General features: G+C 39.3%; 1 protein-coding gene across 3 annotated transcripts in view; it reads right to left on the bottom strand.

The window, feature by feature from the left end:
- The window catches only part of XK (X-linked Kx blood group antigen, Kell and VPS13A binding protein), a 76,540-nt gene that overhangs the window by 17,224 nt on the left and 38,003 nt on the right, over positions 1 to 21,313 (bottom strand). Inside the window, exon 3 of one of the 3 annotated variants that reach the window (XM_037001515.2) lies at positions 12,066 to 16,397. The exons of the other annotated variants lie outside the window; for them this stretch is intronic. Coding sequence (XP_036857410.1) covers positions 15,571 to 16,397 — 827 coding nt within the window. The 3' untranslated portion in view covers positions 12,066 to 15,570. Of the gene's footprint in view, positions 1 to 12,065; positions 16,398 to 21,313 lie in introns of those variants that run through there. 3 annotated transcript variants of the gene reach the window in all.

Raw genomic sequence — 21,313 nt, 5'->3', positions numbered from 1 at the left:
AAGTGCTAATAACAGTTCTTCTCAAACAATTCTAAAAAATAGAAGAGGAAGGAATACATCTAATTTCATTCTACAAGGCCAGCATTACCCTGATACTAAAACCACAAAAAGACACTACAAAAACATAAAATTAAAGGTCAATAACCCCAGTGAACATAGATGCAAAAATCCTCAACAAAACGTTAACAAACTGAATTCAAAAATACAGTGAAAGGATCATTCACCACAGCCAAGTGGGATTTATTCTAGAGATGCAAGGACACAAACCAATTAACAAGATATACCACATTAACAAAAGGAAGGATGAAAACTGTATGATCATCTCAGTAGATGTAGAAAAAATCATTTGACAAAATTCATCACCCATCCATGATAAAAACTCTCAACAAAGTGGATATACAGGACACATATCTCAACATAATAAAGGTCATATATTACAAACCCATAGCTAACATCATACTCAGTAGTGAAAAACTATTTGCAGATGATATGATTCTATATATAGAAAACCCTAAAGACTCCATCAAAAAAACTATTAGAACTATTAGATAAATGAATCCACTAAAGTTGCAGAATACAAAATCAATATTCTGAAAAAGTAGTGTTTCTATACAATAACAAACTAGCAGAAGGAGAAATTAAGAAAACAATTCTATTCACAATTGTATAAAAAAAGAATAAAATACCTAGGAATACATTTAACCATGAAGGAAAAAGACCTGTACTCTGAAAACTATAAGGCATTCATAAAAGAAATTGAAGACAACACAAACAAATGGAAAGATACACTGTGTTCATGGGTTGGAAGAATTAATATTGCTAAAGTGTCCATAATACCCAAAGCAATCTATAGATTCAATGCAATCCCTATGAAAATGGAATTGTTTACAGAACTAGAACAAATAATCCTAAAATTTCTATGGAACCACAAAAGACCTTAAACAGCCAAAGCAATCTTGAGAAAGAAAAACAAAGGTAGAGGTATCATACTCCCTGATTTCAAACTACACAACAGTGATAGTAAACAAAATAGTGTAGTACTGGCACAAAATAGATACAAGATTAATGGAACAGCATAGAGAGTCCAGAAGTAAACCCATGCTTATATGGTCAATTAATCTATAATAAAGGAGGCAAAAATATACAATGAGGAAAAAACAGGCTCTTCAACAGAAGGCACTGGAAACAGTGGACAGCCCGATACAAAAGAATGAAACTGGACAACTGCCTTACACCATACACAAAAATAAACTTGAAATGGATTATAGACCTAAATGTAAGACCTGAAACCATAAAACTCCTCCTAAAAGAAAACAGAGGCAGTTAACTGTTGGACATCAGTGTGAATATATTTTTTTTCTGATACATCTCCCCAGGCAAGGGAAACAAAAGCAGAAATAAATAAGTGGGACTACATCAAAGTAAAAAGCTCTGCACAAAAAAAAAAAAAGCTCTGCATAGTGAAGGAAACCATTAACATCAACAAACCAAAAAGACAACCTAATGAATTGGAAAATACTGTGTAAATGATATATCCAATAAGGAATAGTGGAACCACAAAAGCAATCCACTAAGGGGTTAATATCCAAAATATATGAAATACATAAATTTATACAACTCAACACCAAAAACCAAATAATCCAATGTAAAAAATGAGGACCTGAATGGACATTTTTCCAAAGAAGACATACACATGGCCAACAGACACATGAAAAGATGCCCAACATCACTAATCATCAGGGAAATACAAATCAAAACCACAATGAGTTATAACCTTACACTGGTCAGAATGGCTAGTATAAAAAAGACAAGAAATAACAAGTGTTGGTAGTATGTGAAGAAAAGGGAATCATCAAACACTGCTGGTGAGAATGTAAATAGGTGCAGCCACTACAGAAAACAGTATGGTGTTTCCTCAAAAAATTAAAAATAGAAATACCACATGACTTAGTAATTCCAGCTCTTGGTATTTTTCCAAAGAAAACAAAATCACTAATTTGAAAAGATATGTGCACCTGCATGTTTATTACCACATTATTTCCAATAGCCAAAATATAGAAGTCACCAAAGTGTCTCTCAACAGATCAATGGTACAGAAGATAAGGTATATACACAATAAAATATTACTTAGTCATAAAAAAGAATGAAATACTGCCATTCAAGACAACATGGAGGACCATGAGGGTATTATGCCAAGCTGGGGAATAAAACACAGGTGTAGGGTGCAGTCAAAAGGCAACATAAAATCACATCAACACATGTAAATTGTGCAGGGCTGAATGTAGGTGATGAACAGAAGAAATCAGGAGAGAGTAATGAATGAGGCACACAAGTTGGGGTTGCAGCATTGTCCACACTAGGTTAATTGAAGTGTCTGGAATTCCAAAGAGCCTGAAGAAAAGGACTTGGACTTCACAGAGGCCTGATTAAACACTGTTGGGAGGCCAAGCCTTATTGATTGATAATAAACACAGTATCAGTCTTAGAAAGATAAATACCATATGATTTCACCTATATGTGCAATTTGAAAAACAGAACAAATGAACATTCAAACAAACAAAACAGAAATAGACTCATAAACACAGAGAACAAATGGGTGGTTGACATAGGTGAGAAGGGGGGCTGGGCAAAATAGGTGAAGGGGATAAAGAGGTACAAATTTCCAATTACAAAATAATTAAGTCATAGAGATGAAAAGTACAGCACAGGGAGTATAGTCAATAATATTGTAATATGTTTGCATGGTGGCAGGTGACCACACTTATCACAGTTTGCATTTCCTAATGTATATAATTTTTGAATCACTATGTTGCACACCTGAAACTAATATACTATTGTATGTCAAGTACCTTCAAAGGAAATGTTTTTAGATAAAAGGTAAATGAGGAATATGCACCCGTTTTTTAGGGTGACATTTATCGAATGTTTACCGAGTGCCAGGCACTAGTCTAAGTGTTGAATGTGCATTATCTTATTTACTCCTTATGAAATAGTACCACTGTAACCCCATTTTGCATTTGTGGATATTGAGGCACAGAGGGATGAAGGCACCTAGCCCAAAGTCACTCAGCAAGGAAGCAGCAGTGCTAAAATTTCAACCCAGGCAGTTTAGCACAAAGACCAAGACATTTATTTGAAATACAAAGGAAGCCAGACATTGAATGTAAATTTAAAAGACAAGCATAAGCAAGTAGGGAAAGGAGGTGACTTAATAATAAAGACACAGAGATAATATATCTTTTCCCAACTGAATCCATTCACAAATATTTGCTGAGCCCCTACTCTGCTCTCCTTACTGAATTAGCCACTGTGGGGGTTGCAAGTCTGACATAGGACATGGCCCTTGCCTTCAGGGAGCTCGCAGTCAAGCTGGGGAATAAAACACAGGTGTAGGGTGCAGTCAAAAGGCAACATAAAATCACATCAACACATGTAAATTGTGCAGGGCTGAATGTAGGTGATGAACAGAAGAAATCAGGAGAGAGTAATGAATGAGGCACACAAGTTGGGGTTGCAGCATTGTCCACACTAGGTTAATTGAAGTGTCTGGAATTCCAAAGAGCCTGAAGAAAAGGACTTGGACTTCACAGAGGCCTGATTAAACACTGTTGGGAGGCCAAGCCTTATTGATTGATAATAAACACAACTGAGGTCCTCTTCCTGCCAATTTATTTATTGTACTCCAACTCCTTCGAAAAAAACATTGCAGTAATGAGATCTCCTGGGTCTCCCATGTCAAAAGAGTATTTTCTTGCTGCTCTTCATTTTGTGTCTCCAGAGAGGAGAAGTGGGAAGCGTGCACAGGGGAAGGGGCCATGTGGAGGGAGAAAAGAATTCAGTGGTTAAGAGCACAGATTCTGGAGCTGATCTAGACTCAAAGCCCTGGTTGACCTTGACAGCTGTGTGACTTTGAGAAAGTTACTTAACCTCTCTGTGTCTGTTTCCTCATTAGGTCATGCTCAGGATTAAGATGTTTTGATTCATATAAAGCACAGAGAACAGGGCCTGACACTCAGTAAACTGTTCCTATATAATTGTAATGAGTCATAATGATACCTTAAAATGCATACTAATGAAATTTTCTCTTTTGCATGTTTACATTGTCCCTTGTCACCCTGTCCCTAGTCACCCTGAGGCAGCATCTGCCTGGGATGGGGGAATCAAGGGATGTAATTTGGGCTAGAATTGGAGAGAGGAAGGTAGAATGTCCCCTCTTAGACCTCGAAGTAGGGAGGCTGGCAGTCAGGACCCTGGGTCCCGAAGGCCCTTTGAGACAGAAGCCTGGCAAGGGGCATATTCAATTGGCTGAGAGAACAGCAAAGGCTTAGAGGCTTTTGCTCCTCTTCCCATTGGTGACTGTCCAAGGGATACTTGCTCAGGGCCCCACCTGTTCACATGCTATCAAGGAGGAGGAAAGGTCCAGAAAGAGAGGGCAGAGACTAGCCCTCTTGTGTGGCCACGGGACCCAGAAGCCCAGCCTTGCCCAGGGGCAATGGGATGCAAGGCTGAGGCCGAAAGCCTTCATGTCCCCTCTTCCATGTGGGGAACAGCCAGGTCCCTGGGCCCAAAGGAGTGGATGGCTCTGGGGCCTGCAGCTCACAGCAAGCTAAGGAAGGCCGCGCAAGCAAGCAGAGAACAAGCCCCACCAGCTGCAGACCTGGGAAGCAGGCAACAGCAGAATGCTAGGGCCGAGACAGCCCCAGGACCAGCCTCAGGCCTGAAGGTCCAGCTGCCTCTCTGTGGTGAGACACAGTCTCTCCCCAACACTGGGTGCCACCATCTTAGTACAGGAAGAGGCAGGGGAGGCATTCCAAAAGAGGGCATTTTAAATCTAAGATGTCCAGCTATCCCCCAGACAATTCAATTTAGCAGAGACATCAAGATTAGTCAGTTTTTTTCATTTGTTTGATTTTGGTGCCAAGTGAGAATGCGGAATCATGAGGAAGTTCAGATCCATTCTAGAATATAAAGAAGCTACAGTTTATTTGAACATCTGAGCAGAGTGCAAGGAAATCTGTGTTTCTGCTCCCTTTAGACAGATATATGTGATGAAAGATTCACTTGTGCTTAAGCCCCTTTGCTTATAAAGCAAAATTTCTGGAATGCTGGGGAGCCCAAGTAAACTATAGTCACCTGGGGAACTTAAAAACAACCCTGATGCCTGGGTCCCACTCCCAGACAGACATTATCATTTCATTAGTCTGGGGGTGTAGCCTGACATTGGAATTTTTTAAAGCTCCCCAGGTAATTTTAATGGGCAGCCAAGTTTGAGAACCACTACACAGAAAAACATTTTCCCCATTGCTCAGGACACTCTTTCTGAACACACAAATAACAGTGAAGAGTTTTTACTGTAAATACCATTTCTCAGAAATAAGGGGAAGAAAATGCCATCTGATGAGCAGACCTAGCTGATCAGGCATTTTTCTGGTTCACTTAAGACGCTTCATAGAAAAGCTGGTCTTCAACATATCTATCCGTCCAGATGTCTAGAGCAGTGCTGTCCAATGTAACAAACCACAGTGCCAGCCACATATGATATTTAAAAATTTCTAATGACCACATTTAGATAGAAGTAAAAAGAGGTGAAATGAATTTTAATATCTTTTATTTAGCCCTATATATCCGAAAATATTATCATTTCAACATGTCATCAAATACAAAAACTGTTAATATTTCCCACTTTTTTCTACTAAGTCTGGGAAGTCTGATGTGTATTTTACACTTACAGCACATTTCAGTTTGAACTAGGAACGTTTTACGTGCTTCAGTAGTCTCACGTGTCTAGTTATTGCCATACTGGACAGTGCTGGTTTAGACATCATGGCATTCCCTAATATTAGATGCTGAGTCTGTTATCTAAGGAGATGACATTTTAGCATAAAACTTATTTCCCTTTGGAAACATGTCGATTATATCAGGACCCTGAGAATGTAGTATTTGTCTCCATCTATAATTCCAGGTTGCCCTGTCAAGTTACGAGTCCTGCTTACCTGAGTATTTCTTTGGGACGTAATAGAAATCTTGCTTATCCTTTTCCTTTAGAATCAGTTCTCCAGAGAAAGTAAAGAATGAACTTAGTCTGAGAGGTGAATGTAAAGCAACCCCAAAGAGTTCTGAAACCTAAAAAGTGGGATCAACATTCAGGCAGAGGAATCAGGATCTTTTTCTTCTTCTGTAATCCATGGTACTAGGACAGATGTGTGACCCTGGCAACTGAGGAAGATCACTCTGCCTCCTTTTGCAACTCCTGGGACCCTCCCCTTACTCTCAGATGTCCAGAGCCAATCGGTCAGATTTCAGGGCCAGGATTAGTCCACATTAAGCCCTCTGTAGGTGAAAGATGTGCTTTTTGGAACGGGTAGTTGAGTTTTACCTCGGATTGGTCTTGTAATTCCAGGAGTTGAGTATTGACAGTGAAATACATAAGGTAGTTCTTAGAGCCTGCTGTTAAACGTTCCAGCTAGTTCAACCTTTCTAATGTGGGTCAAAGGGTCTTTCCAGACATAGGAGACCAGCTAACTAGAGTTCTGCATTGGGGTTGGAGAGATAATAAAACATTTTGCTTCTTTCTCAGGAAGCATGTCCTTGGTGACTTTTAAGAGAGAGGTGGATGGTCTGAGTAGGGATTGAAGTCTTTCTTGTTCCCAGGCCCGACACCATCCAGCATCATGTAACTAGAACCCCTTAACCAAACTGTCTTCCTCCACAATGTGAGCAGTCAATAGTCTCCCTCCTAAAATATCAGTTAAAGAAAATATTATTTTCCAATTTAATTATGTAAGCAGTGTTAACATTTTTGGTCCAAGGAACAGAAAATAAGACTTGATAAACCAGGCTCTAGGCTCAGAGGTGCTCTAACTCATTAGCTGGCCTTGGGTTAGGGGTATCAGTTTTTCCAGGAAAAGATGAGTGGCCCTGGGAGCAAATATTGTTGTAAAATGGGATTTCAACCAGAGTTCTTGCATCTGGGATCCTCATGGTTTCAGCCCAGCAGCCCCTTATGGTTCTTCAGAGCACAGCTACCATACTAGGAACTGTGGAGAGCGTCCTGCCTCAGCCCCAGCCTGATGCCCCTAGAGAAGCAACCCCTCCCCACTGAGTAAGGGCTGCCCTATGCACACTCCTGTCCTTCCTACCAGGGCACCCCAGGAAATGCCACCAGACTTGCTTCCCCCCAGTTTCCGACATCAGCCTGACTTAAGCACATCTGCAAATGGGGCAAAGTTCAGGAGTCAGGAGAAGCTAGATTAAACACTTGTGCTTTGGCACCAGACTACATTGGCCCTGAATTCCAACCCTGCTACTTACTGTGCTACCACAGGGAGGTTTCTTTATCTCACTGGTCTCGGCTTTCTTTTCTGTAAAATGGGAAAACCTGTAGTAACTACTGCATAGGATTGTTGAGAGGAATTAAAGTGATCATGGGTATAAGACACTTAATACCTGGCTCTTGTCAACACTGCCATTTCTTCTCCCTCTCACATTGTGGCCCCCAATCGCCTCTCCAATCTCACCTCTCCCATGATCCAGCAACACTAGCCTATGGTCTACTTCCTGGTTATTAATGTTCTTTCTACTCACTCCAGGCTTTTCCACATGCAGCCCACTTTACCAGGAACATTCTTCTCACTGCTTTCACCAGGCAAATGCCCACTCATGCTTCAGATCTCAAGCAGGAGCGGAACAAAGTTTTATGGGGCCTGAAACTTAGTTTGGTTTGGGGAGAGGCTTGGGGAAAAATGAGTTAAAAATTAGGTACAAAATGGAAGAATATTTAGAATGAAAAGGAAATCACAACAAATTACTGGTATCGTAGATATTCAAGTCCCTTCCCTCCATGATCCCTTTGGACAATGTGTCAGAAATGCTTAGTAGATGTGCTTCCCAATAGTCTCCTGACTTCTCCTTGCCACCTAGAACATGCTACAACTCCCAGCATTCACTGGGGGGCCTAAGGTTTAAGCTTTATGAACTTCAGGGTAAATTCATGTCTGGTCTCAGATTTTATGCTGCTTTCCCTGTGAATCTTCTCTGAACCTCCAAGAGCAGATCTGGGCTACTTACCTCTGTCCCTTGGACCTCCTGGGCATACTCCTATCAGATTTCTTACCTCTGTGTTGAAATCACCAAGTTGGGTGTCTGCCTCTTCAAATAGATTGATTTCTGGAAACCAGAGGTAGTTTCTCACTCACCAGACTACCCTCAGTGCCTAGTCCAGCACCTGGCCCACAGCAGCACTCTTTAAGTATCTGGTTTTCTCCCTCTAACTTCTGGGGTGCCTGATTCTTCAGAGCTAAGAGGAACTCTCCCACCCCCCTGCTCCTTCTAGATGCCCACAGCTCTACAATTTCAATGTTGTGCACTAAACCACCCCACTAGGAGGCATTCTCACAGGCTAATTGGGTGTAATTGCCACTATTTATTCAATATGTGACTTCTTCCAGAGGGACATATAATGAATGAGGAAATGAAGTATGGGATTTTTTTTTTTTGGAAAGAGGGGCTAGGGACCATTTCTACCCTTCTCCAGTTCATCAGCTTAGCTGGGTCTTTATTTTTAAAAATGCCAATGAAAGACACTACAGGTTACCCAGCAAATTACTATTTCCCCCACTCATCTCTTGCAGAACCTTATTTTCGTGGCTGTTCTTTCTCCCATAAGCTAGGGGATGGTGGCACCTCTATCAGCTCCAAGGAGTGAATGCTGTGTAGTCAAAGGAAACCATGGCAATTCCATTCTCTTTGCCAGAGACAGCTTTAGAAGTGGGGATGGGACTCAACTCCAGTCAATAAGAAATTTGGGAAACTGTTGTGGGTGCTGCGTGGCTTCTAGGAAAGATTTTCCTCCTAAAATAACATACCCAAAGGGAAATCTCCTTTCTAATTTTGGATTCAGTTGTGTAAATGTGACACCTGGAGCACAGGTTGCCATCTTGCAATCATAAGGAGACAAGCATGAAGATGCAGCAACAGGCTGAAGATGGCAGAAAGGAAGCTGGAAAGCCTCCAGGGCCTGAGGCTGTTTGGCCTCCTGGAATCTAGAATCATCTCTCTCCAAACTTTTTACTTCACATAGCAAAATCCTGTTGTTTAAGCCACTTTTAATCAGGTGTTCTATAAACTATAGCTGAAAGCACCTTGATATAATTTCTAATAAGACCAAAGAAGAGAATTGGGAGGTGAATTGAAGAATATGGAAAAATCACTTCACTATTTTGATGGTTATTATGCTAATAATACGTTTATTAGTGCTTTGAAATTGTAAAAGCATTTTAACTTGATGACATACTTTGTGGGAAGGTAGATCACTTAATTTTTGAAGAGAGGACATTCACATTACATTATCAAAATAAAATATTTTCCCATCTCTTGAATCCTGCTGGAAATAAGAGAAGCCAAGAGATATGCATGTGAAAAATTCTCATTTTAAAAGGAAAAGAGTATACTGTAAGTACATGTGAGAAAATATTCCAGCAGAGGAAAAAGCCATCTAGGGTAGTAGTTTCCAACATTTCATTACAAAAGCCGTCTTTTAAGGTTGCCTTCCACATGATAGTTGTGGAATTTTTAACATCTGTTCATGGTAAGGGTTGGGAGATAATGATGAAGTTATTTTAAATACAGCGACACTTTTAATCAGTCCTGTATCACTCACAACAGTATACCCATTGGTTTGAAAAATAATTGCACAAGTGTGCATCAGACATCTCTAGTTAGTATACAAACATCTCTAGTTAGTGGAGAGGAGTCCAGTGCCTCTCCAATTCTTGGAGGTCTGCAGCCCTACAGCTGGGCACCACTGTTCTAGAAGGTTCTGCCACTCCATTTAAGAAGGTCACCTTGTTGAAAAACTCTCCTCTTCAAAGGGGTGGTGGTGGGGATGATCTTATAGCACCACTGCAAAAGAGAATTTCTAAATCCTGTTTCGTTTCTTGAGTGCTATGGCTCCTGAAAACCTGACTCATTATCTGTAGAGTTTAAGTAATTAAAATAGGAAGCCAACTGATAACGAATTAAACTATGCATAATGCAGATGTCTAAGGAGAGTGATATTCCCAGGGCTCGAAGCAAGCTCATCAGCCTTCAATCAGGAACTCATCATTCAGAAAGAGAGAATTAATTCAGGATGGGAGGCAGGGAGGGAACAGAAACACAGGCAGAATTATAAAATCTATCCGGATGACTCTCTCCTTGCGAGGAGGCAAACCCTGAAACCGCCTCACAGAGGTGTATGCCACAGCTGAGTCTGGGTGAGAAGTTTTCTGACACAACTTGCTGCAAAGGGATGCAACTGCATACTGCTCTATACTCCTCAAAGATGCTCTGGGTCCCCTGATAAAACCAACACTGTCTTGGAACAACTTGGCCTAATAATTTCCAGAGAAGTCATGCTGAGAGGGTGACAAGGAGGAGTGAGGCATTCACTCGGGCAGGCTTCTGCAGCAGACACAGCTTCTTAGCAGGTTAGGGACCTAGTCTGATAGGGTTTGTTGTATGCTGGGTAAGAAGGAATTGAGGGTGTTTCTGAATTCTCAGCTCTGTACAAATCTATGCTGCTTAGAAGTGCCTTTTTCTGAATAATAGAAAAGGCTCAAAACGTTACTCATTTAACACAGTATATATTTGACATTTCTGAGCTCTATCCCATTTGGAAGATATTCATAGAGAATGCAGTCTCCTGGAAAGGGGATACCCAGAGAAATACGGCCATAGAGGAATAATCTATACACTTCCCTCATTCCCTTCCTAATCTTTACAAATTTGGGCCTAAATGCTATAAAACACAACTATCACAAACTATCACAGGGGGAGCAGGAGGGGAGGGGAGTGAACTACAGGCTCACATATTAAGCAGCAAATATTTGATAACTAAAATGGTTATCTATGAAAAAGAATTACCATTTACCAGTAAAAATTCCAAATTTATGGTTTTAAGCTATTAGTCATACTGAGAACATGCATATGTTTTCTTCAAATAGCTTTTCAAAATCTGTTGCTTCCCCAGCATTCATGACTAGTTAAAATATACTCATAACTTTAAATAAAAAGAACCCCATAGAGAACTTAGTAGATTCACATTGTTGAGGAAGTTTTGTGAAAACAAATGAAGAGGTTGGCACAATTGTTAAATGGAATATGGGCTCTAGATTAGATACTAGTATTGTATTCATGTTAAATTTCCCAAATTTGATCATTATACTGTGGCTATGTAAGAGAATGCCTTTGTCATGAGGAAATACACACTGATGTATTTAGTAATAAAGGGGTGAAAGAAAGTGAGAATGATAAAGGAAACATGGCAAAATGTTAATAGTTGAATCTGGGTGAAGGATATGAAGGAATTCCTTGCACTATTCTTGAGACTCTTCTATTTGCTCAAAATTAATTCAAAATAAGACCTTTACAAGCACAAAATGAAGTCATTTTAGACTGACCTATTTAAACACTGTACTTATTGACACTGGGTTTTCTCAAGAGGTTGATTTTACACCAAGAGCTCTCTTTCAGAGACTTATCCTATAGTTAAGTCTTTCTAAATTGCAAGGTCACCTTCCAAAGAAAAAGAATTATTGAAACAATCCATGTCTATCTCATGTTCTGAAATAACCCCTTTAATAAATGGTATTTTCCAACCACTGATCATCATTTACATTTGACTATTTGTTTATGTTAATATCAAGTCACCCCTTCAGTATTTTATATTTATGAGACAGTATACTATTTATGTTTGTCTAGATGAGATTTACATTGCCTTTCTTTTTGTATCCCACACAGCAATCAACAGACAGCTGAGCAGAATCGTAGTATCCAGCAGTGCAGCTTTAACAAATGGAGTCAATGCTTACAAAACAATCAGAGGAGATTCCATGGACTGTTAGTGTCTCTCGCAAGGCAGAATTCTAGCACTCTTAAATGTCTCTTCCTACAGAAGGAATTTCCAGGTGAGGTTACAAATCCATAATTAATCACAACAAAACCATTTTCAAACTTCTATTTTTAAAATAGTCCCTGAAGTAAAAAAGCCATGAAAGGACTTTGTAAGGAATGAAGAAATGCAAGGAGAAATTGAAAATTAATTTATTATAAGAAGAACCATAAATGATATTTATTAGAGTCAATGGCTGCAGAGAAACAGCCTGCAAAAGCTCACATCCACAATTTACTGGCTGAGAAGTACTGACACATAAACTATAACCATAGCACTAATGTTCTAAGGTGGTTTCCAAGGAAATGATGTATTTGACAATTTTAATATTTATTTTCCCATTTACAAGGCTGAAAAGATCAAATCCACATTCAGTTAAAGTCTAGCAGGATCACACGTTCAAGTTGTAAAGCACAATTTCTAAAAGATGCTACTGTGTCTTTTAGAAAAGATGACAGATATAAAAAATGATAAATTCATTTGCCATTAAAAGCCATTTCTCAGATTTCAGTAAAGCACAATTCCTAAAAGATGCTACTGTGTCTTTTAGGAAAGATGACAGATATAAAAAATTATAAATTCATTTGCCATCAAAAGCCATTTCTCAGATTTCAGTTGGTCTTTTTCCTCCAAGTACCACATGTTTGGATGCTAATTTTTTTTTGGTATCATTAGTCTACAATTACATGAAGGACATTATGTTTACTAGGCTCCCCCCTTCACCAAGTCCCCCCCCCCACAAACCCCATTACAGTCACCGTCCATCAGCGTAGTAAGATGCTGCAGCATCCCTACTAGACTTCTCTGTGTTGTACAGCCCTCCCCGTGGCACCCCCCCAACACTACACATGCTAATCATAATGCCCCCTTTCTTTTTCCCCCCCTTTATCCCTCCCTTGCCACCCATCCTCCCCAGCCCCTTTCCCTTTGGTAACTGTTAGTCCATTCTTGGGTTCTGTGATTCTGCTGCTGTTTTATTCCTTCAGTTTTTCTTTGTTCCTATACTCCACGTATGAGTGAAATCATTTGGTACTTGTCTCTCTCCACCTGGCTTATTTCACTGAGCATAAATTTGGGCGCTAATTTTTGAAAGAAACTGATGGTAAGAGAAAGGGCACTGCAGATTCTCTCTAAGAGTAAAGACCATTTACACTTGCCCTTCTGTAAGGCCAAAGGCCAACATGTTCACTCAAAACACTCTTATGGATGACACTACATGTTTCTTTTCTAACAGTAAAAAAATAATAATGATCTGTTTATGGACTTGAATGACTATATTAACAACTACTTAAATATGCATGACATTTAAAAAATATTTTCAAAGCATTTCCACAACTATTATTTAACTGATCTTTCCAACAACCTTGTGAGGTAGGCTGGGCAAATACGTCATTCAAATTTGGTGGGCGAAAAAACTAAGGTATAGAGCAATTAAGTAACTCGTAGGGCTGGACAGGGAGATGCCAATCTCTATACTGCACTGTCTCCAGTTATGAAGTCCAAACATGTTTAATGATCTTATCTTGACATATTTTGAGGGAATACTTCACCTCCATATAGCCAAATAATGATTCAGTTGGAGCAGCTGTCGTGACAAGTTATGGCATGTAATTAATTAGACAAAGCACTGAGAGTTTTAAAAATTGGAATTATAATTGAAAAACCCATTTTAACTCTCATTGCAGAGGAAACTTGCTAATTTGTCTTTAGGGCAACCTAGCTCTGTAGTCTGAACTGTAACTTTGCCACTGCAGAGGTAAAATATAAATAATTTTAGATTAAAAATTCTCAGTTCACCATGACTTAAGTATTCAACATGCAGAAAACAAGCAGTGGTTTCTCTCTCCCAAAATGAATGGATATACATGGCCTCAAACCAGGAATATCTGTATATCAAGGGTTAAAAGATGACAAAATATCCAATTTAATTACCAAACCTCTTATCCTTAGAAATGTGGCCTATAAATAGGCTTTGGCATTCTGATAAACCATCACTGTGAGTTTGGTTTGGGATTACTCAAGATGCTGACCTATCTTTGGTACTAAAATGATTTAGAATGTATTTGAAGGCTCAGATTTTATAATGGTTCTTGAGAGAGGCTTCTAAACCAAGGATAGGAAGTACCAGGCTCTCCATCTCTGTCTACTTCTGACTATAAACTCCTGTTCAAACTTAACATTTTTAACTTGTCCCCTGACAGACTGGCTGTTAGAAACCAGATGGGTCAGAAAGTTCTGCTGTTAGGAGTCTTTAGGCTGTCAAGCCTGACTGGTCTGCAATGTCCAGCTTAGTCAATGACAGGTCACCAGTTTCCAGGTATTTCACTATTAAGGTTTTTATAGAAGTCATGGCACTAGATCCAGGCATTTTCCTAAGACAATTGAGGATATGCTACACAATCCTTTTAGGAAACAAATAGGGCTCTAGATTACAGGAGAAATTAACTGAAGATAAGAGAATATAGTAGGATAAAATTGGAGCTCTTGTTCAAATTAACTCATGCCAAATCTAAGGGCATATAGTTAAATACAAAAATCTTTTGGCCATTTCATCTCTTTCTATAATTTAAATTTTTCTGAAGTCAATATCTAATGGACAGGGAAATGCTCTTCCTTCAAATAATGAAAATTAAAATGCCCTATATACCTGTACTAGGTGAGACAGTTCTGTGGAGTTTTCAAGAAAATTTAAGTTAACCAAGGTAACTCTTGTTTAAAATTTTCCTGACAGTCAAGGAAGAAAGGAGTGAAGATTATGAGTTTTATTTTCTTCCTTCTTAACAAGGCAAATTCTAGCAATTCCACTGGAAATTTCTCAGACTTGCAGCACAGGACTGAACCTTGAAAGGTTTAAGCCTACCTTCCAGCAGATCCATCCTGAGAAAGTAAGAATTGAGCTTATAAAATCCTACCTCATTTTGATGTTTTAACAACCTCTTGATTCAGAACTTCTTTAACATATTGAAAGAACACAACTTTCCTAAAGTCCTAGGGCTTCCATAATACTACATCCATGGATTCTGGGGAATTAAATCTCCAAATCTAGACTTTAAAAATCAATTAGAGATAGCAGGCCAAGATGACTACAGTTGGTTATGTACCAAGAGCCCTAATGAGATGAAAATGGAAGATCTATCTATTCAAAAGCCAAACTTGAACAGCCCTCTCTGGAAACTCTGACAGGAATGATGCTGCTGATAACAAAACCCCAGTTACCTCTGGTCAGCAGAACAGCTCTTGGGCGAAAACTATATTTGGGGATAATAAAACATTAGGCTATCTAGACCAGCAGTCCAGAAAACTAGAAAACAAGAAAGCCCCTGTCCTCAAACTAACCTGACGGATCTAACCAGCCCAAGTCAGATATCATGTGTACTTCATCAGTGAAAAGGCCAGTGACACCTAGGACAGTATGGTCAACTGGAATGGTGGTGCCTTAGACTGCCCCTCCAACACTCAGGGGTTTTCCTGGCTTCTCTTCATAGTTTCCACACACCCAAGAGCTCTCTAAAGGGGAGCAACTCACAAGGAGTTGAGAGCTAATTTCCTGCTTTGCTAACTGTGCAGGGCTCATCACTTGTGAAGAACAGGGATCAACGAAGAAAACAGTATGTCTGTACCCCAAGAAGGCTCAGGTCCTATTAAGCAGGGCAGAGCTCATCAGTAGTGAAGATCTGGCTGGGCACAGAACTTACTTTACTGCTAGAAGGTGTCTCATCTCTACCTCCGGGTAACCTTATATCTGTCTTTGCTGCAGACTCACAGGGTTTCTGCTGCCTACAGTTGCAGCAAACATACTTTAGCCACCTCTGAAAGCCATCAGAAACACTGGATGAAAAGAGCTTTTTGCAAGGATGGAAGAACTGATAGAATACAAGCATGAATAGAATGGCTGTGCAGTACCCAATGAGCAACTGCAGAATCAACAGAGGTGCACACACATACATATAGATGTCGGTCTTGTAAAAATACCACACGAGGAGGAGGAAGGCGTTCTCAATGAATCTCAACATGTAATACACCAGTAGCCGGTACCAGTTCTGGGACTTGCTGATGAGGTCAGGGCTGTTGATTTTCAGCTGCACAGCTGACCAGCAGAACATGTTGATACCAGCATAGAGAAAGGTGAGGAAGCACAGCACGATGGTGGTGCCCACCCGACTGAAGGCCTTCTCAAAGTTCTCAGGGAATGGGGAGCCACTGCACCAGAAGAGGATCCAGGGATAGAAGAAGAAGCTGAAGAAGTTGATGAGTATGACCATCACCACCCAGGCCTTCAGGACGGAGGTAAAGAGAACCAGGACAATGACACGAGTGGCAATCTCAAAGCTCCTCCAGAGGAAGATACAGACATAGGCCAGAGGCTTCACTTTGACCTCATATTCATCATACTTAATCTTGATGGCTAGGATGTTGCAGCGCAAGGCTCCGTACACAATGGACAACAGGGATAGGATCATGAAGAGACCTGGGGAGAGAAGAGAAAGAGCACTGTCGAGTCCCACTTCCATGAAGAATCCTCCTGTGGCAGTCCCTTTACCCATATTCTTTGGACCCTTCTGTTTTATGTGCACAGAATGACTTCAAGCTGTCAGTACCTGCTCACTATACCTGAGGGCTTTTTCTGGGGCTGCAGAAGGCTATTTGGCCCTGGTGCTGGGCAGGCTGAAGTGCTAGGGAGCTAATGCCTCCAGGGGAGCCCCCAATACCCCAATTTTAGCCCTGATAAGAGTTGGAATATAACTACCTTAGCTCTCCCACCCCTTGGGTAGGATAACTCTAAGATGTGTGCTCTGTACTATTTACTGGTGTTGCCTCACATGATTAATTTCTAGTGGCCCATAGTGACAGTTGGCTAGTAAGACTCCCTTTATTGGCTGCCTTCCCTTCCCTGTCTCATTTCCCTTCTCTCATGCTCCTTATACCTTCCTCCAAAAGTACATCATTGCAAACCTTGCCTTAGGGTCTATCCAAGAGTCAACTGAAACTCAAACACCTTCCTGACCCCATCTTGCTCTGTCTGAACATGTAAAGTCCTTTACATAGTGTGTTTTGTTTCCTCAATTAGCTTATAAGCTCCTAAGGAGTCAAGAGTGACTGTGTCTGATATTTCTTCTTGATGCCCTCAACATATACCAGTATTAAGTAAACAAACAGAAGGTACTTCATAATAAATTGCTCAGGGAGTTCCTATCTGCAGGATCTTTTAAATTTATATACTGACTATAGAATGATCCCTTTTATTTACTCTTCAGTTGTATTGTTAAATTCTGCAGATTGCTGAAGAAATGAGAACCTGTTAACTGACAGTCAATTTGTCTTGAGCTGAAAGGCCTTAGTATTACAAGAAGTCTAGCTGTTTATTTCTTAACATAAGTTATGGCTAATGGGTTTATCCAGTTTATACAAAGCAGCAGTTTGGGGGGACAGGATGGGGCTCATTTAAATGGAGCATGCTACTGTGTTCAAGAATATGACACTGTTGGCTGTGAGTTCTATTCTAAGAAATGTGCTGCCAACCTATAAGCACAAACTGTGTGGTCTAAACTGAAATATAATCATTTACTACAGACTGCCACCACCACCACATATTAGAGTAAAGAGGGACAGGAGGTAGGGCTTGGAGTTAGGAACCAAGTCTAGCTCTGGTTTTACTCTTCTCACCAGGATATACTGGGGAAATGGCCATCTCTCTGGGTCCTGTTTTCTCACCCATAAAATTGAGATGAGAATACATTCCATATCTGCTTCTTAAAATGCAGTACTTATGTAACATAATTGTTTGTAACTAGATGTATAATTTAAAATGCATATGAATAAAGGGTTTTTTTCTTAAGTTCTGAATCAGTGGAAAAACATCTACATTTGGTAGGCATAAAAACTCTGAAGACTTGGTACTTATTTGCCTGGGAGAAGCTCAGTTTTACTCAAAGCATCAACCTTTCTCATAGTCTTTTGGCACTGATTTAAATCATTGATATCATTCACTGAAAAGATGGCTGTCTAGTAACCAAATTTAAAAGATATAAATACTATCACAGCAATAGACTGAGAAGTAATTGGACTAAGTTACTTTTTTCTGAGAGGCTAATTCAGTGGAACATTGTAAAGCAGTACATATTGATAATATATTTCATGTGTATGATTACGAAGTTGTACACCCTAAGGATCTAGTATTGAATCCTTTTCTTTTTAGTCCTTATGTTCTTCCCACTATAGAAAATTACTTCAAATGCAGAAGATGAGCTAAGCATAAATGATTAAAATGTAAGTTACATATTCATACACATACAGTATTTACATTGTTATATTTATGGTACTTCAACTCCAAGTTATTTATTACTTTTAAAAATACAATGATGCAAAAATTTTTTTAAGCATTTTTCTTTTTTTCTCTTGTTGGGCCAATTATTTCCAAATTACATCTTTTATCTATCACAGATAGAGAGGGGGCCAGGAGGAGAGATATACTTGGGAGACAAGAAGCTTGTACAAAATGCTTGGAATGTACACTTCTACCACTAGAATTAAGCTCTTATCCAACCAATGGCTAGGATAATGCTCATGGAAATACCTACCTATTCAGACTTAAATGGAGAAAAGTTCCCTGACACCATTTCCCAACCTTATCTTCCCACAGTAAACACAAAAAGAGATCAGGTGGCAGTCCCACCCATTTAAATGGTACTTTATAGAAGTCTAACATCGTGTAATAATCTTATTCTCTTTTCCTATGAGTGTGTATGAGGGGGCAGGGGGGACATTTTGCTGTTTTCATTTTTATTAGAAGGCAAGATATCGTTTTAAGCAAAGCTTAAAGAAAAAGGCTTTGGCAATATTCCAAACTCTTGCCACACTTATAAAGCTTTCTCCCACTCAACTGCAGCCAAATGAACTTCTTCCAAATGAACTCTCTTCCTATTTCACAGAGAAATTGTCACTAGGCATGAATTTGCTCATTTCCTGACTTGACACCAAAAACTTAATCTCTATGTTAAATGATGAAGAATATTTTATATTTTATTCTCCAGGATTCCTCTTAGGAAGGGAATCCTATTTGTAGGACAAGGAGAACAGTTTTTCTGTTGTTTCGGAATCGCTGCTCTCTGTGACTACTCTTCATGGACACTGGATCTTCAATAATTCACAAAATCCTTGGGTGGAATAGATTTTTCAAAAAAACATTAGTGAATGACTTCAAGGGAGGAAATGAGGTAGCCTGAAGGGATATGGAGTGTAGTGGCAGAGGGCAACTGGAGGAGTTAGCACCGAAAGCTTCTAGAAATTGGAATTTTAACCAGATTTCTGAGGAGCAGTGATTTTTACCCTTTTTTCTCAAATCAGTAAACAAAGTGTCTTTCTTACTATCTGGAGCCAGGATCTCCACCTATACTACACTCTATCACTTGTCTCCTTGTCAAAAATTGTTCCATCAATTAATGTCTTTCTCTTCTAAATTTCTGACTGCTCTCTATATCTTGGCTCTTTTTCCTGAGTGTATGAATATGCCTAAATCAGCTGCTTCTAAAAACCCATCTTTCAGTAGGAAATATGTACAAAATTGTTAAAGCTGTGTGATAGATACATGGAAATTCATTATAATATCTTCTCAATCTTTTTGTATATTGGGAACTTTCTATAACAATGTTAAAAGGAAGGAAAGAAGAAAAGGAAGGAAGGGAAGGAGGGAGGGAAAGAAAAGCAGGAGGGAGGTAGAGAAGATCCTTCTATTCATCTTGCACCTCCTTCTACCTCTACATTCTTTCTGACACTTTTCAGTCAACCCTCCAGAGTTATCTGTAATCAAAACACTCACATTCTAATCCTCGACTCTTTGCTGTCTGGATTCCGATCTTGCTCCTTCCCGATCTCTCTGTAACACTTGATGTTATTCATTCCCATCTTCTCTAAACTTTTCCTGTAGAAGTGATCAAATCATTTTCTCCTAATCATCCTCTCATTTTCCTTGCAGCCCCTTCTCAATTTCATTCATAGGCACATCTTTCTCTTCCACTCAGCAACCATGGTTTTATTTTCTCCTATCCCAGGGCTTACCAGATTTTTCTTCCTCCTAGGTATCTTAAAGGTATCTAAAAAAAAAAAAAAAACGCCAACCAACCAACCAAACAACAATAAAACAAAACCAAAAACCACAGATGGAACAAAACTTATATTTCCCTGATATAGGTCCCATATATGGTGTTATACGGTAACTTTATGTTTAATTGTTTAAGTAACTGCCAGACTGTTTTCCAAAGCTAATGCATCATTTGGAATTCCCACCAGCAATGTATGTGGGTTCCAATTTTTCTACATCCTCACCAATATTTTTATTATTATTAACTTGAATTTTCTATTTTTTCATTCTAGCCATCCTAGTGGGTGTGAAGTGGTATCTTGTTGTGACTTTGATTTGCATTTTCCTGATGACTAATGACATTAAGCATCTTTTCATGTGCCTACTGGCCTTTGTATATCTTCTTTAGTTGTTTTTGGTTCTTAACTATGGAACAAACTCATAATAGATTTCACATTGTCCCATATGTATCCCAAAAAGTTTTCCAGAATTCAAAGGCCAGATCTGCACAAATAATTCAAGATATATATGTCTTACCCACAACCATCAATGAGCATTTAAAATGAAAAAAAGTATAGTTCTATCTTTTCATGTTTTTTTAATTCCCTAAGAAAAAGACATCAAAATGCCAAAAAGAGAATTTTTATGCTGGCAATGGCATTTATTTTGGTCCAGTATTTCTGCCAAGAACCACTGGACAAACATCTGTTCAAAGGCATTAGAAATCTACCAAAGCAGTGAGTACTTCTGGGGCCAAGATCTCAAAGAGAAGAAAAGTCCCAGGAGAAAATTCTGAAGCTTCTTTATCCCTCAAGACATTTGCCTGTAAAATAGTGGCATTAAGAGACTAAAAATCTGAACACAGCTTTCAATAGTCTCTCAAAGCAGGTAGGCATGGAAGCAAATATTGACATTCTGGCCCTCTAATGGTCCTGGTATACACCCAGAGCTTTTGGTGGGACCCCAAAGGATTAGATGCTAGGAATGTGGGTGACCAGAAATAGGTAAACCCTCACAAAGATTAAAGTACAGATTTGAACAAACTCAAGTTGTCATTGAATCAAATTGATCTGTGCTAGACCATTTCCTGCTATAAACAAAAGTAAAATCTTCCTAGAGAGAAATAACTCATCCAGTCTTAAATTATCTCTGTTTTTTACTACACATATCTGACATTTAGTTAAAAATTACATGGCATGCCAACAACAAAAACCGAACAAAATCCAAATAAAAATAGATAATAAAAACAGACCCACAGGAGATACAGATAGTGGGATTATCTGACATGGACTTAAAAAGTATCTGTA

The sequence above is a fragment of the Manis javanica genome, chromosome X, assembly GCF_040802235.1.
Source record: "Manis javanica isolate MJ-LG chromosome X, MJ_LKY, whole genome shotgun sequence".
Classification (NCBI taxonomy): Eukaryota; Metazoa; Chordata; class Mammalia; order Pholidota; family Manidae; genus Manis; species Manis javanica.
This window is presented reverse-complemented; position numbering and strand designations above follow the sequence as displayed.